Here is a 20,046-nt window from a genome sequence, read left to right on the forward strand (position 1 = left end):
CAGAAAGTGTTGAGGTGGGATAAATCCAGGTCTAGCCTCTAGGAGCCACCCTTTCTGGGCACTAAGAACATTACTGAATAAAAGCCTTTCCATCTTGTGGTTTCAGGAACCCTCTGAACAGAGCTCTGTTGCCAAAGCTTTGGAAAGTGGAAAAGCTGCTCTTGGGAGGGGTTGAGGGATGCCCATGGGGGGGGGGGTGCCAAACCATGAAGTATCCTTTTTTGATTATGGAAAGAAAGTACAGTTGTGTACACTTACCATAAATGTAGACGTTCGAGTGTATTCACTGTTGCAGTCATTACATTTGGGTTATCTGCTTGCAGGTATCCCTCAGACAGCCTGATTAACAAAGTCGTGGGTCCTGCGTCGGTTGCTGTCCCTTCTTCCATGACCTCAGGTCTTCAGGGGTATAAAAGATGCAGCAGATGCCATTACATCAGTTTTTCTTGCCCCAGACGTCAGGTGCCCCCCTAATGGGGAGCAATTAAATATAAAAGTACAAAGATATACCTCCAACAAAAAAAGCAAATACACCAAAAAGGTTTTTACGCATAGTAAAGGAAAGTAGAGGTACAACCAAAAGAAGTTAAGGGGCCGGAGGTAGGGTAAACAGGACTGCAACAGTGAATAGACTTGAACATCTACATTTATGGTAAGTGCACACAACTGTACTATGTTCTTCATGTTTCACTGTTGCAGTCATTACATTTGGGTAGATTTCCAAAGCTATGGTTGGGAGGAGGAATTTAGATAGCATTAGGACCAGCTATAAGGCCCTGCAAGACTGCAGTGGCAAAGCCAGCTCTGGGTTTAGAGAAAACTGGAAAATGATGGTGCTTGGTTGAAGTATGCACAGAACTCCAGGTAGCAGCTTCTAGGATGTCCCTGGTAGGGACGCCTCTGAGAAAGGCTGTAGAGGTAGATGCAGCCCTGGTGGAGTGAGGTCTGATCCCCTGGGGGGATAGGTTTTCCATGGTGCTTTTAGCAGAAATGAATACAATGGCCTATCCATTTAGAAATGGTTTGCTTTGAAATAGCCTTCCCCTCTGCCCCTGCAGCAAATGCCACCAGCAGTTGTTCAGATTTCCTTTGAGGTTTAGTCCTGTCCAAGTAGAATCTAAGTTTTCTGTGCACATCTAAGGAATGCAGTATCTGTTCCCCTTTGTTCTGTGGATTGGGAAAGAAGGCTGGCAAATGAATAGACTGATTAAGAGAGACACTGGATACCACCTTGGGCATGAAGGATAGATTGGTTCTGAGGGACACCCTGTCCGCATGAAAGATGATGAAAGGCTCCACTGCCATAAGGGCCTGTAATTCAGATACCCTTCTAGCTGAAGTGATTGCTAAAAGGAAAGCTGTTTTCCAAGAAAGAAATTTTAAGTCTGCAGTAGCAGCTGGCTCGAAAGGAGGTAGAGTGAGTTTCTCCAAACCAAAGTTAAGGTCCCAGGCTGAGGTTGGAGCTCTCCTGGGTGGTCTCAAATGTTTGGCCCCTCTGAAGAACTGCTTGAGCAGTGGATGATAGAAGAGGGGATTTTCTGTGTTATAATCAGCTGAAATGGCTGAGGCATGGATTTTAATGGAGGAAAAAGACAGGCCCTTATGAAGCATCTCAGTTAAGTATTGTAAAATCTGAGGTAAATTGGGTGCTGCTGTGCTCATCCCTTGAGATTGGTTCCAGGCACAGAATCTTTTTCATATTTCAGCATAAGATTTTCTAGTACTAGGCCTCCTTACCTCTAAAATGATATCCATCACAGGTTTACTGAGGGATGGTAGAGGAGAGATTATGTAATTAGCCAGGCTGCAAGGTTCAGTGTTAGGAGCTGAGGGTGCAAAATCTGGTTCTCCTGCTGAGACAACAGGGAAGGATTCTGAGGCAGGTGACAATGCGCAGGAGGGGGTACCAGTATTGGAGTGGCCAGTCTGGAGCAATCAAAATCATCCTTGGTTTGTCCTGTTTGATTTTTAGTAGTACTTTGGAAAGCAGAGGGGGGAAGGCATAGACTGACAGTTTTTTTCCAGCTGAAGGACAGAGCATCCACTTTCCAGGCTTGCTTGTGGGGAGTCCTTGTGCAAAATTTGTCCAATTAGTAGTTCTGGGGAGAGGCAAACAGGTCTATATCTGGGCTCACCCATTTGCTTGTCAACATGTTGAAAATCCTTGGTTCCAATTTCCACTCGTGTGGGTCCATGAGGCTTCTGCTTAGTCCGTCTGCCAGTGTATTTAATTTTCCTGGCAGGAATTGAGCTTGTAGTTGCACTTGGTAGCTCAAGGCTGTGTTCCACAATGCCTTGGCTAGTCTGCAGATGGGGTAAGAATGTGTACTCCCCTGCTTATGTACCACATAACAGTGATGGTAACCATCTTTACCATAAGTTGTCCTGGAAGAATGTGGTCCTAGAAGGCTGTCAGGGCATTCTGTACAGCTAACATTTCTTTTTGATTGATATGCAGGTGCATTTGACTTGGGTTTCATTTGCTCTGAAGGCACTTCCCTGCCAGGTAAGCCCCCCATGCATAGTCTGATGCATCTGTTGTTAGGGTTTGGGCGGCATGGGCTGGTGTTAAAGTTAGTCCCTTGTTTTGGTGGCAGGCCTCTGCCCACCAAAGGAATTTGAGGTGTAGGCAAGGTACGATAGGAATCATTGCTTCTAGATCCTGAGAATGTTGACACCATAAGCTTTTTAGATACCACTGTAGTTTCCTCATATGCAGTCTTGCATACGGAATTAGAAGAATGCAGGAGGTCATGAACCCCAAGGCTTGCAGTATTTGTCTTGCAGATAGGAGGGTTTTTGTGGCCACTTGTTTGAAGTAGGTTGTCAAATGAATTTATTTCGCTGGCATGAGGAAAGCCATCTGGGAAGTTGCATTTAAGCTTGCTCCCAGGAATATAATTTGTTGACAGGGTACCAGGTGTAACTTCTTTTCGTTTATGGTACACCCCAGACAAGTTAGAACCCTTTGTACAAAAGCCAAATGATTCAAAGGTATGTCCTGGCTTTCTGCTGAATTAGACAGTCGTCCAGGTATGGGTATATATGAATATTTCTTTGCCTGCAAAATGCAATAACTGGAGCTAGGAAAGTACAGTTTTGTACCTACCATAAATGCAGATGTCCGATAGGTATGCATCTGCAGTCATAACATACGGGTTGTCCTGCCTCAGGCAGCCCTTCGGTCGGCCGGATTCCAAAGTCTGGGTCTGGCCTCGGCTGATGTCGCACTTCACCCGACGTCATAGCTCCTGGGGTATAAAGGCATCAGCCGACGCCATTTTCCTCAATGTTTCTTGCCCCAGATGCCAGGTGCCCTCTAGGAAGGCTAATTTTGGATAAAAGTAGAAAATTCCAAACAGTAGAAAGCAAAAAGTATATATACATACAAACAAATACACCATAATAGATTCCCCCAGCTAGCTAAGAGAGGGTAAGTACCCTAGGAATACCACAGAGGGGAAGGAGGGTGGGTAATCCTGACTGCAGATGCATACCTATCGGACATCTACATTTATGGTAGGTACAAAACTGTACTATGTGCTTCAAGGATGCATCTGCAGTCATAACATATGGGTAGAATACCATAGCCAAAATGGGGGAGGAGACACTAAGATAATGATGGTGTAGTTAAGATCCCTTGTAAAACTGCAGTTGCAAAACCTGCTCGGGATCTGGAGTATAAAGGAAGATTGTAATGCTTGGCAAATGTATGCACGGAGCTCCAAGTAGCAGCTTCTAAAATGTCTTTGGTAGCCACTCCTCGTAGGAAAGCTGTAGTGGTGGCTGTAGCTCTTGTGGAGTGAGGCCTGATATTTTCAGGAGTTGTCTTTCCATGAAAAGAGTAGCAAAATCGAATGCAATTTCCTATCCATTTTGAAATTGTCTGTTTGGAAATTGCTTTTCCTTGCACTCCTGTTGCATATGCTACCAGAAGCTGGTCAGTTTTTCTGCTGGTCTTAGTTCTGTCCAGATAGTAGCGCAGTTGTCTGTGTACATCCAAGGTGTGCAGTAGTTTTTCCCCCCTGTTCTGTGGGTTAGGGAAGAATGTAGGTAAATGAATAGCTTGGTTCAAGGATACCCTGGATACCACCTTTGGCATGAAAGTAGGATTGGTTCTCAGATACAATCTATCCTGGTGAAAGATAAGGAAAGGCTGCACTGCCATTAAAGCCTGTAACTCGGATACCCTTCTTGCTGAAGTGATTGCTAGAAGGAAGGCAGTTTTCCAAGATAAGAACTGTAAGTCTGCTGATGCTGCTGGTTCAAAAGGGGGAAGTGTTAATTTTTCCAGCACAAAATTGAGATCCCATGCAGGTAGAGGTGGTTTCCTTGGAGGTTTTACATTTTTGATCCCTCTTAGAAATTGTCTGAGAAGAGGGTGAGAGAAGATAGGAGGATCCATGTTGTACTCTGCTGAAATTGCTGAAGCATGAATCTTAATGGAAGAATAGGACAGGCCATTGTGGAACAGTTCTGCTAAGTATTCTAGGATGTGTGCTAGGTTTGCCAGTGTGACATTTGTTCCCTTTGATGCACTCCAAACGAGGAATCTCTTCCATTTGGCTGAGTATGTTTTCCTTATGGAGGGTCTGCGAGCCTCCAGGATAATGTCCTTGACCCTCTGAGATAAAACAGGTTGGTTTTGTATTATGCAATTTTCCAGGCAGTTAGCTGTAGTGTTTTCAAGTTTGGATGCAGGGTCTTGTAGTTGTTCTGCGTTAGAAGTAAAGGCCATTAAGGTAGAGGCCATGAGTTCGTCCGAGACATGCTTCTCAGTAGCGGGTACCAATGCTGCCTTGGCCAGTCTGGAGCTATCAGAATTACCTTTGGCTGTTCCTCCCTGATCTTCAGTAGAACTTTGTACATCAATGGGAGAGGTGGAAAGGCATAAACTGTCAGGGCCTTCCAGCTGAAAGAAAGGGAGTCCACCCTCCAGGCTTGTGGGTGGTATTCTCTTGAGCAGAATTTCTTCAGTTGGTGGTTGAGTGGGGAGGCGAACAGGTCTATCTCTGGCATTCCCCATTTCTTTGTTATGTTTTTGAAGATGTCTGGATGCAGCATCCATTCGTGAGCATCCGTGGTAGTTCTGCTTAAGCTGTCTGCTAGTGACTTTTCCTGGTACGAATCTGGCCTGCAGTTGAATGTTGAGATTCAGGCCTAGGTTCCACAGGTCCATTGCCATCCGGCATAGAGGGTAGGAATGCGTGCCTCCCTGTTTGTTGATGTACCACACGACTGTGGTATTGTCCGTCCTTATCAGCAGGTGTCCTTGCTGGAGGAATGATTTGAATGCCTCGATTGCATGCTTCACTGCCAGCATCTCCTTTAGATTTATGTGTACATTCAGCTGGTCTTGGGACCAGAGGCCTTGGATACACTTGTTTTCCATGTGTGCCCCCCAGCCTAGGTCTGAGGCGTCCGTGGTGATGGTCTGCCTTGGTTGTGGTTTGTGGAAAGGCAACCCTCTGTTGGTCTGGCCGGCCTGAGCCCACCACAGGAATTCTTTTTTCAGGCATGGAATGATTGGTATCATGGTTTCTAGACTGTGTCTGTGTTGAGACCATACATTCCTTAGGTACCATTGTAATTTTCTCATATGCAGCCTGGCATGTGGGATCAAGATTATGCAGGATGCCATGTAACCCAGGGCCTGCAGGACTTTCCTTGCAGTAAGCTGAGTTTGTCTTGTCAATGCCATGAAGTAGACTGGTAGTTGCTTTTGTTTTTCTTCTGTGAGAAAAGCCATCTGAGTTATTGTGTCCAGTTCTGCACCCAAAATGTTATCCTTTGGGATGGCACTAGTCTTGACTTCTGTATGTTGACTGTGTATCCCAAGGCTTGCAGCAGTTGTATGACATAGGCCAAATCCTTTATTATTTTTGTCTTGTTGTCCGCTTGTATTAGGCAGTCGTCCAGGTATGGGTAGATTTGAATTCCTGAAGCCTGCAATGTGCAATTACTGATGCCAGGCATTTCGTGAATACTCTGGGCGCAGTAGATAAGCCAAAGGGCAATGCTGAGAATTGATAATGCTCTGATCCTGCAAGAAATCTGAGGTGTCTTCTGCAATCTGGTCGTATAGGGACGTGTAGGTATGCCTCCTTGAGATCTAGAGTCACCAGCCAAGACTCCTTGCCCAACATGGGAAGAAGTTGCTGTAGGGTCAGCATCTTGAATTTTGGTACAATGAGATATGTGTTCAGTGCGGACAAGTCGAGAATAGGCCTCCATTGAGTTTCTTTTCTTGGTACAAGGAATAGTCTGGAGTAAAATCCTTGGCCTTGTTCCATAGGTGGTACCTTTTCTATTGCTCTCATCCTTAATTAGTTGATGATTTGTTTTAGAGCCTCTGACTTCTGGCTTGGTGGAAGGTTTGGCATTCCTCTCTTTTTTGGTAAAGTGTGGAAGTGAAACCTGTAGCCTTTGTCTATTGTTTGCAAAGTCCATTTGTCTCCTGTAATGCAATGCCAGTTTTTTGAAAATAAAGCTAGCTTTCTGCCCAAGGGTGCTTCCAGTTGTTCCCTGGTAGGCGGAATCAGAGCCAAGTCATTGTGTCTGTCCTGTGGAAGTGGTTGCAGTGGCAGCTGTGGCGGTACTCCTCTGGTTGGCAGGTTGCCACTGACGACCCCTGTAGGCACCCCTTGATTGACCTCTGCCTCTTGGGCGTCTATTTCTGCCTCTCTGTGCTCTGGAGGTGTCTGGAAGGGACCAATTCTTTGAAGGCCAATTTCTGCTGAACCTCGGAGGTTGGACCTGCAGAAAATCCTTGACTGTTTGCACAGATTTTGCTTTTTCTTCCACTTTCTTTAGAACCTCCTGTGCAGGGGAGCCAAATAAACTTTGTTTCTCCATAGGAGCATCTAGGAGTTTAGACTTAACATGGTCTGGCAAGGATTGCTCTTTTAGCCAGGCATGCCTTCGAATTACTGCTCCAGTCATAGCTGATCTAAATGAAGCCTCCAGTGCATCATAGCCACATTTTAAGAAATGATTACTGACCTGCTGAGAATTGTGTACCAAATCCTGAAGGGACTTACGGTCTAAAGGTTCAGGAGAGGAAAGCTTTTTATTCAGCTGATCTAACAAAAATTCCTGGTACTGTATCATGTGAAATTGACAGTTTAAAGCCCTGGCAGAAAGAGTAGCAGATGTATAAACCTTTTTACCCCATCTCTCTAATGCTCTTGATTCTCTTTCAGAGGGTAGGGGGTTTTTGGCAGAGGCAGCTGCAACACCCTTAGGGCCCTGAGAAATGGTTTCTGGGTCTGCAGCATGGGCCTTATACAAGTGGAAGTGAGAATCCGGGACCCTGTAATATCTGTCAGGTTTGGCAGGGGTCGGGGGAAGAGAATCAGGGGCAGAACTGGCATCATTGTATGCATCATCAACAACTGATAGTACAGGTGGTATGGCTAAAGGCCTATGCTGTGGCAAGTGTAAAAAAGTCCTTAGCCTTTTCCTAGAATCAGAAAAATCCTGACCCTGCCATTGGAAGTGTTCCCTCATTGAGTGTAGAGTTTCCCCAAATGAAAATTCTTCTGGGGGGGAGGCAGAAGGAATGGAGTCTTCTGCATCCGAATCCTCATAAGGTGAGTATGGTCCTTCCTGATGGTCTGATAAATCTGATCCATCCTAGGAGTAGTCAGAGGAGAGAGGTTCAGGGGGTTCAGTCCTAGGCCTTTTTTCAGGAGGGGGTTGTGAGGCCCTGTCTGGGTGAGGTTGGGATCCTCTGATCAGAGAAATAAGGTCCTCAGCAAGGCTGAGAATCTGAGAACTTGAGGAAGGTCTGTGAGAGGGAGCTTTTGTAGGTAAGGCCTTGAAAAGTTTAGCTGCTTTAGCCCTGGAAAAGGCCTTAATAGACCTAGAAGCAGGGGGTCTAGCTGCCCCACGTGCAGGAGTAGAGATGTCCAACGGAATGGTGTCGGACAATTCTTGGGTGCCTGCTTCTTCAGTAGGAATTTCTGTAGCCGACTCAGCCGGGGCCTCTGTGGCCTCGGTTGTCGGAGGCATGCTTTCGGCCGAAGGAAGAACCAAGGACTCGGTTTCAGCTGAAACCGAGACACTCGCGGTAGGCCTAACCGTGGTTTCAGCCGAAACCGCGGGCCGCGAGTGTCGGTCCTTTTCCCTGCGTTTTTTGGCTAAATGTGTAGTCGGAGTCTCCGACGGCATTTTATATGCAAAAGCGGGACCAAAAAACTCTTCTGCAAACTCCGACCGACGTCTAAGTGTCCGTCGGTTGAAGAAAGCACAGGCTAAACAAGCTGATACGTCGTGGTCTGGGCCTAAGCAAGGAAGGCAGTAAGAGTGGAAATCCTTATGAGGTATTTGTTTCCCACAAGTTAAACAATTATTTACTTTGTCTGACATCGGCTGAGGCAAGAAAGAGTTCCCAACGGGGTACTTAGCTTTTTTAGAAGTTTTCGGTAGCTGAAATCTCTGGATCTGACCGACCGGCACTTGCGAACAGCTTCTGCTTCGGGCACCGCGCGGCAAGAAAGACTGAGGAAAATGGAGTCGGCTGATGCCTTTATACCCCAGGAGCTATGACGTCGGGTGAAGTGCGACATCAGCCGAGGCCAGACCCAGACTTTGGAATCCGGCCGACCGAAAGGCTGCCTGAGGCAGGACAACCCATATGTTATGACTGCAGATGCATCCTTGAAGGACATCTTTGTGAATACCCTGGGCACAGTAGATAAGCCAAAGGGCAGTGCAGAGAACTGACAGTGTGTGTAGCCTGCTTTGAAGCGTAGGTATCCTCTGCAACATTTCTTGATTGGGATGTGCAGGTATGCTTCTTTTAAATCTAGTGTTGCCAGCCAGGCATCTTTACCTAGCATAGGAAGTAATTGCTGCAGTGTCAGCATCTTGAATTTTGGAGGTTCCAAAAAGGTGTTTAGAGTAGACAGGTCCAGGATTGGACGCCATGAATTGTCTTTTCTGGGTACCAGGAAAAGTCTTGAGTAGAAACCTAGTCCCCTTTTCCTTTTCCAGTACCAGGTGAATAGCCCCCATGCTTAAAAGAGAAAGTACTTGTTTTTGGGCCTCTGTCCACTGATTTGGTGATAGGTCCAGCCACCCACTTGGCGTTGGCAACGTGTGGAAGTGAAATCTGTATCCCTGGGACACTATATTTAAAACCCATTTGTCCTGGGTAATGAGTTCCCAGTTCTTTGCATGAAGAGCAAACTTTCCCCCAAGGGGGCAGTCAGTTGTTAAGTGCTTAGAAATTTTAAACGGAAGTCATTGAGACAGTTTACCATAGGGGGAGACTTATTACTCCCAGATTTGGAAGTGGAGGGGTTTGGCTTGAGAAGACCTGGAAGGGGCTGGAAAGGACCAATTCTTAGAAGGCCAGTGCCTACTAAATTTAGGAGTCTGAACTTGTAAGAAATCTTTAACAGTTTGCATAGATTTAGCTTATCTTCCATCTTTTTAAGAACTTCCTTAGCCTTGTTGCCAAACAGGTGGTCCTGATTTAAGGGAGTATCCAACAATTTAGCTTTAACATAATCAAAGATTGCTTCTTTAGCCAAGCATGCCTTCTGAGCACAGACCCAGTAACAGCAGCCCTGCAAGAGGCCTCTAATTAATCAAGACCACATTGCAAAGTATGTTTTCCAACTTGTTCAGCAGAATGCATTAAATCCTGTAATTCTTTATTTTCCACACAATCAGGAACCAACATCATTTTCTGTTTAAGCAATCCAAAAGCATGTTGCTGACACTTTAACATGTGAAACTGGCAGTTTAAAGCCCTAATGGCCAAGGTTGCAGAAGTGTAAACCTTCTTACCCCATCTATCCAGCGCCCAAGGGTCTCTATCGGAAGGGGTAGGATTTTTAGCAGGAGAAGCCTTAATGCCCCTGGGCCCCTGTGAAATGGTCTCTGGATCCGCAATAGGATTTTTAAAATGGAACTTGTGTGACTCAGGAACCCTGTAGTACTTGTTAGGTTTTCTGGGAGCAGGCGGCAAGGAATCAGGGGTCAAACTAGATTCCGAAAAGGCATCATCAACAATGTCTAGTACAGGAGGAATAGCTAAAGGCCTATGCTGAGGTAGGAATAAGAAATCCCTAAGCCTCTTTTTTGAATCAGAAAAATCCTGGCTTTCCCAGTGGAAATGCTCCCTTAGAGTATGCAAGGTTTCCCCAAAAGAAAAATCCTCTGGAGGGGAAGCACAGGGAATGGAGTCCTCTGCATCAAAAAATCCTCATAAGTAGATAAGGGCAAACCCAGATCATCAGAAGAATCAGAAAAAACAGAATCCTGATCAGAAGATTCATAAACAACTTCAGCCCTAGGCCTCTTAAAAAGGGGGGGGGGGGTTGGCTACCCCTGATTAGAGTTATTAAATCTTCAGCCATTCTTATCATTTGTTTTTAGGCATGTGGCCTGGGCGCCATTTTTTTAGGCATGGTTTGAGATTTAACCTAAGTGAAGAAGGAGGCGTCAGTTTAATATGCAAGTCCGTATGCCTGAATACACCCTAAGAAGCCGGTGCCTGCACAGCAGCTCTGGACCTATCCAAGGTAGAGACATCCGCGGGTTCCATAGTTGAAGCATCTCGCGGCATACCGGACTCCGAATGGGTCTCAGTAGAGGCCTGCAAATCAGAAGTAGCAGGTATCAGGGGCTGCAAAAGTGCCTGAGTACCGGCGAACTGGCGACTGGCTTAGGAGAAGCATGGTCGGCAGTTTTGGACCTCTGCGGCCTGTCTCTGTCTTTATCTTTACATTTTTTTGGAATCCCGGTAGTCGGATGGCTAACCAACGACATTTCTGGATAAATGAACCAAAACCAAAATATTTAGAGGCGAAAATACATCGATGATGGATAGGGAGCTGATTAAATAAAGCACAAAACCAACAGCAAGGTATGTCGTGGTCAGGGCCTAGGCAAAGAATACAGTACGAATGAAAATCTTTATGAGGTATTTGCTTTCCACAAGTAATGCAATTATTAACTTTTACTCACATCGGTAAAGAGCAAGAAAAAGTTTCCCCAATGGGGTACTTATCTTTAGTTAAAGACTTTGGTTCTGAAACTCGAAAACGAAAATTTCAGGAGTCGGACGACCAGCACTTGCGAACTGCTTCTGCTTCGGGCACCACACGGCAAGAAAGACTAATGTAATGGCGTCGGACGCATGTTTTATATCCCTGAAAACCTGACGTTATGGAAGAAGGGACAGCAACCGACGCAGGACCCAAGACTTTGTTAATCAGGCCGACTGAGGGCTACCTGCAAGCAGATAATCCAAATGTAATGACTGCAACAGTGAAACACGAAGAACATCCCAGGTGTCTTGCGTGATGCTTTCCCAGACCCTGTGAGCATCTGAAAGGTAAAGGGAAAGAGAGACAACTGCAGGGTAGTCAAAGACTTCCTGCTTTGTCAGGAAAGGATGGTCTTTGTTGTAAGGGTGCCTGAGAACCCCTAGGCTTCCGTTGTCTCTTGGCTCCTCTGAAAGTCTTTCTGGAGGAATGCTGAGTGCATCTGTGAACAAAGACAGGTTTATATGGGAAATTCCTATAAAACCTGTGCACAAGAGAAACCAGGATGTGTATCAACTCCTTGAGTTCCTTAGTTTTTTCCTGTAGGGACTTAGAGAGAAGCTGCTGCAGGATCAAATTCGGATGAATTATCTAATAGTGCATCCATTAATTCAGATTTGAAGTCATCCTGGAAGCACTACAACCTAAGCCAGGAAAATCTTATGAGAACTGAACCAGTAGCAGCTGCCCTGGCACAAGCCTCCGCAGCATCACGGCTGTATTTAATGGAATGTCTTGCCACTTGGGAGGAAGCTCCCAAGATAGAGAGGTTCATGGCTTTTCCTTCAGAATCTAGAAGATATGAAATGGTGCTTAACACCTGGGACAAATGCTCTCAGGAGTACTTGGTCATATGTGTCTTAAAATTGATGGTCCTGAAAGCCAAGGTGGCTGAAGTATAGACATTTTTCTCAGTCTCTCAAGGGTTCTACTCTCTGTCTGACAGGAGAAGGGTGGTAGAAGGAAGCAACCTAGATATTTTTTTTTCTGTAGCTACAGAAATTACTGCTTGGTCTGCAGCAGAACACCTAAAGAGGAACTTGCAATCTTCAGGGACACCTTGTAGAAACGGTCCTTTTTCTTGGGAGCCAGGACCTGGGAGTCTGGGGTTTGGGGAAGCATTATGAAAGGCATCCAGAAATGCAGGATGCACTGCTGGAACTGTACAGGGGCTAGGGAGATCAACTTGTAAAAGTTGACAGTATTTTTTTTGGACATCAATAATTTGGGTGGTGTCCCACTTAAAGTGTTCTCCCATTTTCAGAAGAGTTTCACCAAATAAAATCTCTTCCATAGGGACCGACTGACTCCTCCTCAAGGGAAACATTCTTGAGGACAGGGAATTTGTGTTGAGTAATCCAAAGATTCCTCTTCATCAGAGGAAAAAAATCAGAGGAATCATTGTCCCTACTCCTTTTCTGAGAAGGAAGGGAAGCAGGAGTAGCAGCAGGCAGAGAAGGTGGTGGCTTGAGTGTCATGAAAGCCTGAAACAACCTTTGGGAAAAGGCTTGCCAATCTGTTTGGGCCTCTTTAGCAGGGGACAAATGCTTGTTTTTTTTTTTTGGCAGGAGAAACAATTTTATGTAACGTCAGAAGACCGGACAAAGGCCTACATTCAAAAGTGTGTGACTCAATTTCTTCTCTCACTAGAGTTTGGGGTCCGCCCCCAGGGCTCACCATAACAACAACTCTAAGTTTCCCAGTGACATCCTGAATGGACCTCTGTTCTACCTCCAAATCTGCTTGCGGCCAAAGTCAAGGTGGCCTCAGAACTGGGCTCTGCCTGTGAATCTGTGCCTGAAGTAAAACATGGCTCTGGGTTGACTAACACCTCAGGAGAGACATCTAATAATAGAAGTGCAGCAGAAGCCACAGGCATAGGTTTCTTGGCCTTGTGCTTCACCAGCTCAGTTTCAGACTCCAAGGTAACTTCCATACCCTTAGCTGACAACTTAAGCAACTGGTTCTCTAAATAGATAGCAACAGAAGACAGCCTGCATCTAAGCATCTTGGGTACAAAGGCCTGACAAATGCTATAGGACTTAAGGTCATGGCTAGACCCTAAGCAAAAGAGACACTGTAGATGACTGTCCTTATGTGGAATTTGTCTTCCACACTGGTACTTCCCCTTCTTGGCTAGCATAACCAAAACAGTAGTAAAGAGAACATTTTCCCGAGTGGGATACTAATCTGAAAAATGCTGAAGTTGCAATCATTGAAATGATCAGACCAACAGTTGGAATGGTGTTCTGACTGGCTAACTGGTGGCAGAAAAGTTGAGGGTGGTACGTGCGTACATCACTTTTATAGCCTATGTCTGACTGTAGCCTACATGCGAAGTACCACGTACCTTTGAGTAGTACAAGACTTTTGTACATTGGCCAATATCAGGTCACCTTCTGACAGGAGATCCCTCAAGTTATGAATACTGCAGCAAGTAAACAGAAGGACATCAAGGAATACCAAATGTAACCAGGATCTCTTGCATAAATGCAAGCAAAATGTAAATAAACAAAGCATGCCTAGTGACTGTACAGACGCAACATTTCTATACAAGGTGTGAAATCATATGTCTGCTTTTCCCCCGACCTGAGAGATCAGAAAATTGAGCATGCCTCCCCCTCTAAAGGGTGCAAATTTACACAGAGACAAAAATACTATGATTCTGAAGTTCCCTGCTACGACTCTGACAGATGACAAGTTCAGAGGTGTGACGACAATCAGTGGGTACCAGCTTCACTAGTGATCTCTGAGAAACTTGAAAAGGCAAATAAGTGATTTCTGCATTTTACACTGTTTATTGCACTTTAAGTTACTAATTGTTGCAAATTGTTTCTGTAGGCTACACACTAAAGTGCGCAGCCGATTTACAGCATTTACTGTCTGTTTTTTTCCTTATCTCTGTAATAAAACAAAAAAATCTCTTGTTTTCCCGCCTTACTGAACTAGAGTAGTCCAGTTTCAGAGTTGCTGATCCCTGGGCTTTGTTTTTAGTTCCTGTTACTGATCCATTGCCTTATTAGGAAGGAGGGAAGTTTCTTTGCTTACTAGTGGGAGTGGGAAGCACTGAGCGGCCTTTTTGTCTGATTTGGTGAAGTTTCAGCCAGAAACTAGTAGTCCATTGGTCGTTTTGGGCCAATTCCTAGCTCCCTTCAGCCCCCTGCTATAAAGCACGCTAAACGCGCGTTAAGCTGAGTTGCCACTATTGCACACAAGAGCAGCGGTTAAACAAGGTTAAACTATTCGGGACATCTAAATTCCACTCTTCAAATTTTCCCTTAGAACTACCTTCCTCGAGCTGTACTGCTGATCTAACCAGCATATCCTATAACTGAAAAGTTCATCTCTACTGGATTCCCAAGTAGACTATTCTCTATCTGTAAAGCCTAGCACTTACTCCTACAGTACTTGCACCTTGATAAAGCACTCTTATTATAGATAGTACCCCACCAGCCTAAAACCCACTTCCCCCCGAGTCCTTTGAAAGTCTCTATCTACTACTTCTAGTATGTCGAGGGATCAGTTGCTAGTGTCATCTCCAGCTCAACTGGTGAACCTGGGAATATTGAGGCAATGTTACAATTGCCTCATGTACACAGACAATCCTCTCCTTCTCCCACAAAACACAAATACATGCGAGAGATGCAACTATACGGCCAAACTGGAGGCTGAGCTCTCTCAACATAGGACTGGCAAGACCAGACAGGAGGAGAAGGTAACCACACACAATACATACCCAGTCACACATGGTACCATCACAACTTCAAATCATACACATACTCACACAAAGACATACTCGGAGGCTCTGTTCAAAAATTTACCAAAACAGCAGAGGCCACCAAAGCAGACACCCAAACAACTACCACCTCACGACCCAACACATGCAACACATAGACCACACAGAGTCAGAGTTTCAAACAGTCACAGCCCTTAAGGCCAAACAAAATGCCAGACACACTTGTCATTGGTGATTCCATAGTCAGACACACTGACGTCCCGCTCACCAGACTAAGGAGAAGGTCACAGTAAGCTGCCTGTCGGGCGCTAGAATCCGCCACATAACGCAAGCACTCAGGTCTCTCAACAGCAGGTACAAGTACGACTCAGTCATTGTCCACGCTGGTGTCAACGACCTGAGACGTACCTCCTTGGACTACATGAAAAGGGACATCGAGGAGCTCTCTGATTATGTAGCCCAGGCAGGTATGACCCTGACCTTGAGCAGTATCCTACCTTCACCTAGAATGATGCCACAATACAGTGATAAGATGATCAGCTTTAATAATTGGCTTAAATTCTGGTGTCATTCAAAGGGGATACAATGTCTGTCTGCCTGGGATGACATGCTGGACAAGCCACGCTGCTGCAAGGGATGGCTTGCACCTGTCACCCTGGGCTTCGGATATTGGCAAAGGCTCTTGCCACCCCATAGTGCCTTTTTAGGCAAGGCTCAAATTCTAAACCTACCACCCTAGAACACCAAAAGGAAAAAACAAAGGGTAATGCTGCTCAATGCCAGAAGTCTCAATCTCAAGATGCACACTTCGAGGCCCTTCTCAATATGGAGAACATCGATGTCTGTGCTGTGACAGAAACCTGGTTCAAGGCTCCTGAGAGCACCCCAGCACTAACAGGTTTCACCTCATATCATGCGTTCCGCCCCAAAATCCGGACAACACCAAGAAAGGAGGGGTGTCCATATTCATAAAGGACACCCACACCTCAAGGTTGGTGGCAACGCGATGCATCGGAGACCATCCAGGTGCAATTAACCATAGGCAAGACTGCTCTGCAATTAGTAGCATGTTACAGGCCACCCTCTCAAACTCAGGAACCTCACATGGCCTTCCTGAAAACATTGGAGGGTATAAATGTATCTCCAAACACCATCATACTAGGTGACTTCAACTACCCTAATATAGACTGGGAACACTACTCAAGCCCGAACACTCTAACCCAAAGATTCCTGGAGTTCATAAACTCAAATGCCATGGAACAACTAGTCACCATCCCCACAAGAGGAGAAAACATACTTGATCTCATCATCACGAACATGGGATCAAAATGTTCAACACCGGAAGTATACCCCTCACTGGTGAGATCAGATCATAAACTAATCTTGCTGGTGGTCCTCATCCCGCCCCCACCTGAAACAAAAAAGACCACAGTGAAAAACTTCTCAAAAGCCGATTTCACACTTCTAAAAACTAGTGTGGTCTCCTTTAAGGCCCCTGAGCCAGTGGTAAACATTACTCAAACCGCTGAATCACTTACAAATGCCTTCTACCAGCACCTACAGGACAGCATGGATCAGGCAATCCCAAACAAAACTAATACTCTCTGTACCAAAGGCAAGCATCCAGTCTGGTGGACCCCAGCCATAAACAAGCTCTACAACAAAAGGAGGAAGCTACTACAAGATAGAGCAAAATCCTTGAAAGGTAAGACACCTTTGATCATTATAAGTAAAAAACTAAGAGCTCTCATAAAATCATCCAAGGCAAATTTTGAGAGAAAAATCGCCAAGGACTCTAAAGACAATCATAAGGCCTTCTTTAGCTATGTTAGAAACCTAGGAGGAAACTCCCAGATATGCTCAGAATTAGTTCAAAATGATGTGAAAATTACTGAACCTATACACATTGCTAACATACTGGCTGTCAGGTTCAGTGCAAACTTCTCCCCAAAGGAGAGATATCTATTCCAGAGGATTGTAGCCCCCCAAACATCTCCAACGCCCAGGTGAGAACTGCCCTCACTAAGGCAAAAAACACAACATCCATGGGACCGGATGTTGTCCCCGGCTGTGTGCTTCATGAACTCGAGGAATTAAACCCACAGTTAGGACAGCTGTTTAATCTTAGCCTCACCTCAGGATACGTACCAAAGGAGTGGCGCACGGCGACTGTGGTCCCACTTCATAAGGGCGGTGCCTCCACAGACCCTGGAAATTACCGCCCCATTAGCTTGACAAGCCTTATCTGCAAAGCCATGGAGAGGATCATAATGGAACTCATAAAGACATAGGGAACTTGCAGACTTTGGATCCAACCCAGTTTGGTTTGTCAAAGGCAGATCCTGCCTCTTAAACTTGGTTGACTTTTTCGAGACAGTCACCAAGGCCATTGATGAGGGAAAGGCAGTCCATACAGCCTACCTCGACCTGGCAAAGGCCTTCGACACAATACCCCACTCAGGTATCATCGAAAAACTCATCAGCTTGAATGTAAACCCATACATCACAAGATGGGATGCAAACTGGCTAAGTGACGGAACCCACAGGGTCAGAGTTGCTGGAGCCATGTCAGACTCAAAGCCTGTCACAAGTGGTGTCCCACAGGGCTCAGTCCTGGGTCCACTCTTGTTCGGCATCTACTTTTCTGAAGTACAAGCAAACACAGGAGGGTTATGGCTGACAAAGTTTGCAGATGACTGCAAACTGGCGCCATAGTCAACGCATCTGACACAGATATCCTCCAGAAGGGCCTCACAGAAGCGGATAACTGGTGCCAGAGCCATGGCCTGAAGTTAAACGCCAAAAATGCATAGTCATACCCTTTGGGAAAAACAAGGTTACCCCTAGCTACCATATAGGTGGCAATCCACTGAGCACAGAAAAAGTCATCAGGGATCTGGGGACCCAAGTTGACAGTAGCCTTTCGTTTGACACTCATGTTGCTAAAGTAGTTAGGAAAACCTTCTATATCGCCCACCTGATCATGAAGGGATTCACATCTAGATCAAGGGAGGTCATCGTCCCCCTGTACTCATCACTCATTAGACCTATGATTGAGTACAATGCCCGTTCGGAATGTATCTGACCAGACACCTGCTGCAGCTTGAAAGGCCCCAAAAGTTCCTCACCAAAAGGATAAAGGGTCTCAAAAATATGTCATATGCTGCCCGACTGAAAGAACTCCAGCTCTATTCAGTCTCATACCGCTTGCTCAGAGGTGACCTGTGCCTGACAAATAAGGCCATGTCAAACCCAGATTTGATGAATATGCTTCACCTCAAAAAATCTAGATCCCTCAGAACCACAAGGGTGGGAGACTTAAACCTTGACACGGTTATAAATAGAACGTGCTGGAGGGACAGATTAATCACCCAGAGACTCCCTATGCTGTGGAACAAAATCCCGGTACATGTGAGGCAGAGCACCTCGATGGCCTTGTTCAAGAGGAATCTTGACCAATGGATGGGAGATCGCAGATATACCCCAGGGATTACTTCAGTGTCACTGCTTGACAGAGGCACAGAAAAATGATAGGCATAGTTTTTATTCAAACTAAAGGGGTGGCGAAAGCCACATAACTATGGGCTAGGCTTACAAATGCCCTTGGGCAGATAGCCTAGTATGAACCTATGAACCTAAATAACAGATTAGCAGAAGATTAATATGGGGTTCTGGTTATCATCAGGCACCAATGAAAAAGTTTAAAGAGAAAAAGCTAATAAAAAAAGGCATTATTTATTAGTTAAAAACTATGATCTTAGAAAATTTACCTGACTAATCAAATCTTTTTTAGTAGAGATAAAATACTGCTTCTACAAATGCCTGCAGTATTGAAATATTTTTCATAGGTCCACAATTTTCAAATTTACAAGCAAAGCACTCTCAAAAAACTGTGTAAAATAATAAAATGAAGAAAATAATTTTCAAAAGTAGTCACCTTGTAAATCTCCGATTAACTCTGACCCTTCATTTCTGTCTCTTCGTTCAGACTCCAAAGAAGCTTGTAAATGGAAAAAATCTTTCTCCAGCTGTAATTTTGAATTTTCTACAGTCCGGAGCCTTTCCTGTAGTTCTCGGTTTAATGATTCAAAGTGAGCTATTGACTTTGACATTTCAGCTTGAGATTTTCTTAGTCTTGCAGCTGTATCTGACTCTGATCGTAGCAAGTCATTGGCTTCTTCCAACTATTACAAACAACAAACATACACAATGAAAGCATGAGAAAAAAAAGCAACATTAACTTCAGTTTCAGAATTGACTCAAAAAACTCATTTGGGGCAAATGAAAGTTATGTACTTACTGTGACACTGTACCCTTTCATTCCTGTCTGTTGAAACGACTGTTGGGTCTTTGAGCTGCTTGTTGGTTCCTTATCAGCAAATCTAGTGCTCCAGCCTCAAGCTCCTCAAACCTTTCCTGCTACCATGCTAGGACAGGATAATAACCCCTTGGTATTCTCCATCAATTAAGGATGAAGGATGTGGGGGGTTGTCATATCGGATATATGGGAATGAAAGGGATCCAGCGTTATGCTAAGTACACAACTTCCATACACTTTGCTTTCTGTTCATCCCATCTGACTGAAGCTACTGGAAATCCTGGGTCATGCCTTGAGTTTTGAAGCTCCAAAAGAAGCCCTGGACCTAAACATCAAATCAAGCTTGCAGTGTTTTGAAAATGTATGCAAGGTAGAGCAAGTAGTAGTCACACAGACACCACTGATGGAAGAGTTTCTAAAGAATGCTGTAGCAGTAGCTACTGAACATGTAGAATGAGCCTTGGGCTTCACTGGCAAGGACATATTCCAGCTTTGGTACACAAATGCGATGTAGTCAGATAGTCATCTGGTCAGAGTAAGCCTACAAACTTTTCTGCCTAGTCCATTTGTAGTAAAGTAAATCAACAATTGAGAATCTTTTCTATGCCCTTTGGTTCAAAGCAAATAAAATCTCATTTGCTTATGAACATCCATGACATGGAGTGAATACTCAGCTTTCTTGGCATAATTACGAGTGTAAACAAGCAGACTGACAGACTGTTCAGGTTTGACTCAGAGGTTACCTTAAGAAAGAAGGAGGGTTTAGTCCTGAGAGATCACAAGGAGGAGTGGCCTCTGACTGAAGGGCTCAAGAGAAAGATTTCCTTTACGAAGGCCTTATACAATGTGTTCAATGCCAATGAACATGGATCTGGTTGAGGAAGAAAACTCAAAACTGAAAGTAGCTGTACTATGTAGTTGAAAAACTAGCA

The 20,046-nt window shown here is 45.0% G+C and overlaps 1 protein-coding gene across 1 annotated transcript in view; it reads right to left on the minus strand.

The window, feature by feature from the left end:
• ROCK1 (Rho associated coiled-coil containing protein kinase 1) overlaps positions 1 to 20,046 on the minus strand; it is a 4,526,103-nt gene that overhangs the window by 1,903,911 nt on the left and 2,602,146 nt on the right. The window contains exon 15 of the mRNA XM_044065727.1: positions 18,734 to 18,980. Coding sequence (XP_043921662.1) covers positions 18,734 to 18,980 — 247 coding nt within the window. The remainder of the gene's footprint in view (positions 1 to 18,733; positions 18,981 to 20,046) is intronic.

Source organism: Protopterus annectens, chromosome 3.part0, assembly GCF_019279795.1.
Source record: "Protopterus annectens isolate FY-2018-M chromosome 3.part0, PAN1.0, whole genome shotgun sequence".
NCBI classification, from domain to species: domain Eukaryota; kingdom Metazoa; phylum Chordata; order Ceratodontiformes; family Protopteridae; genus Protopterus; species Protopterus annectens.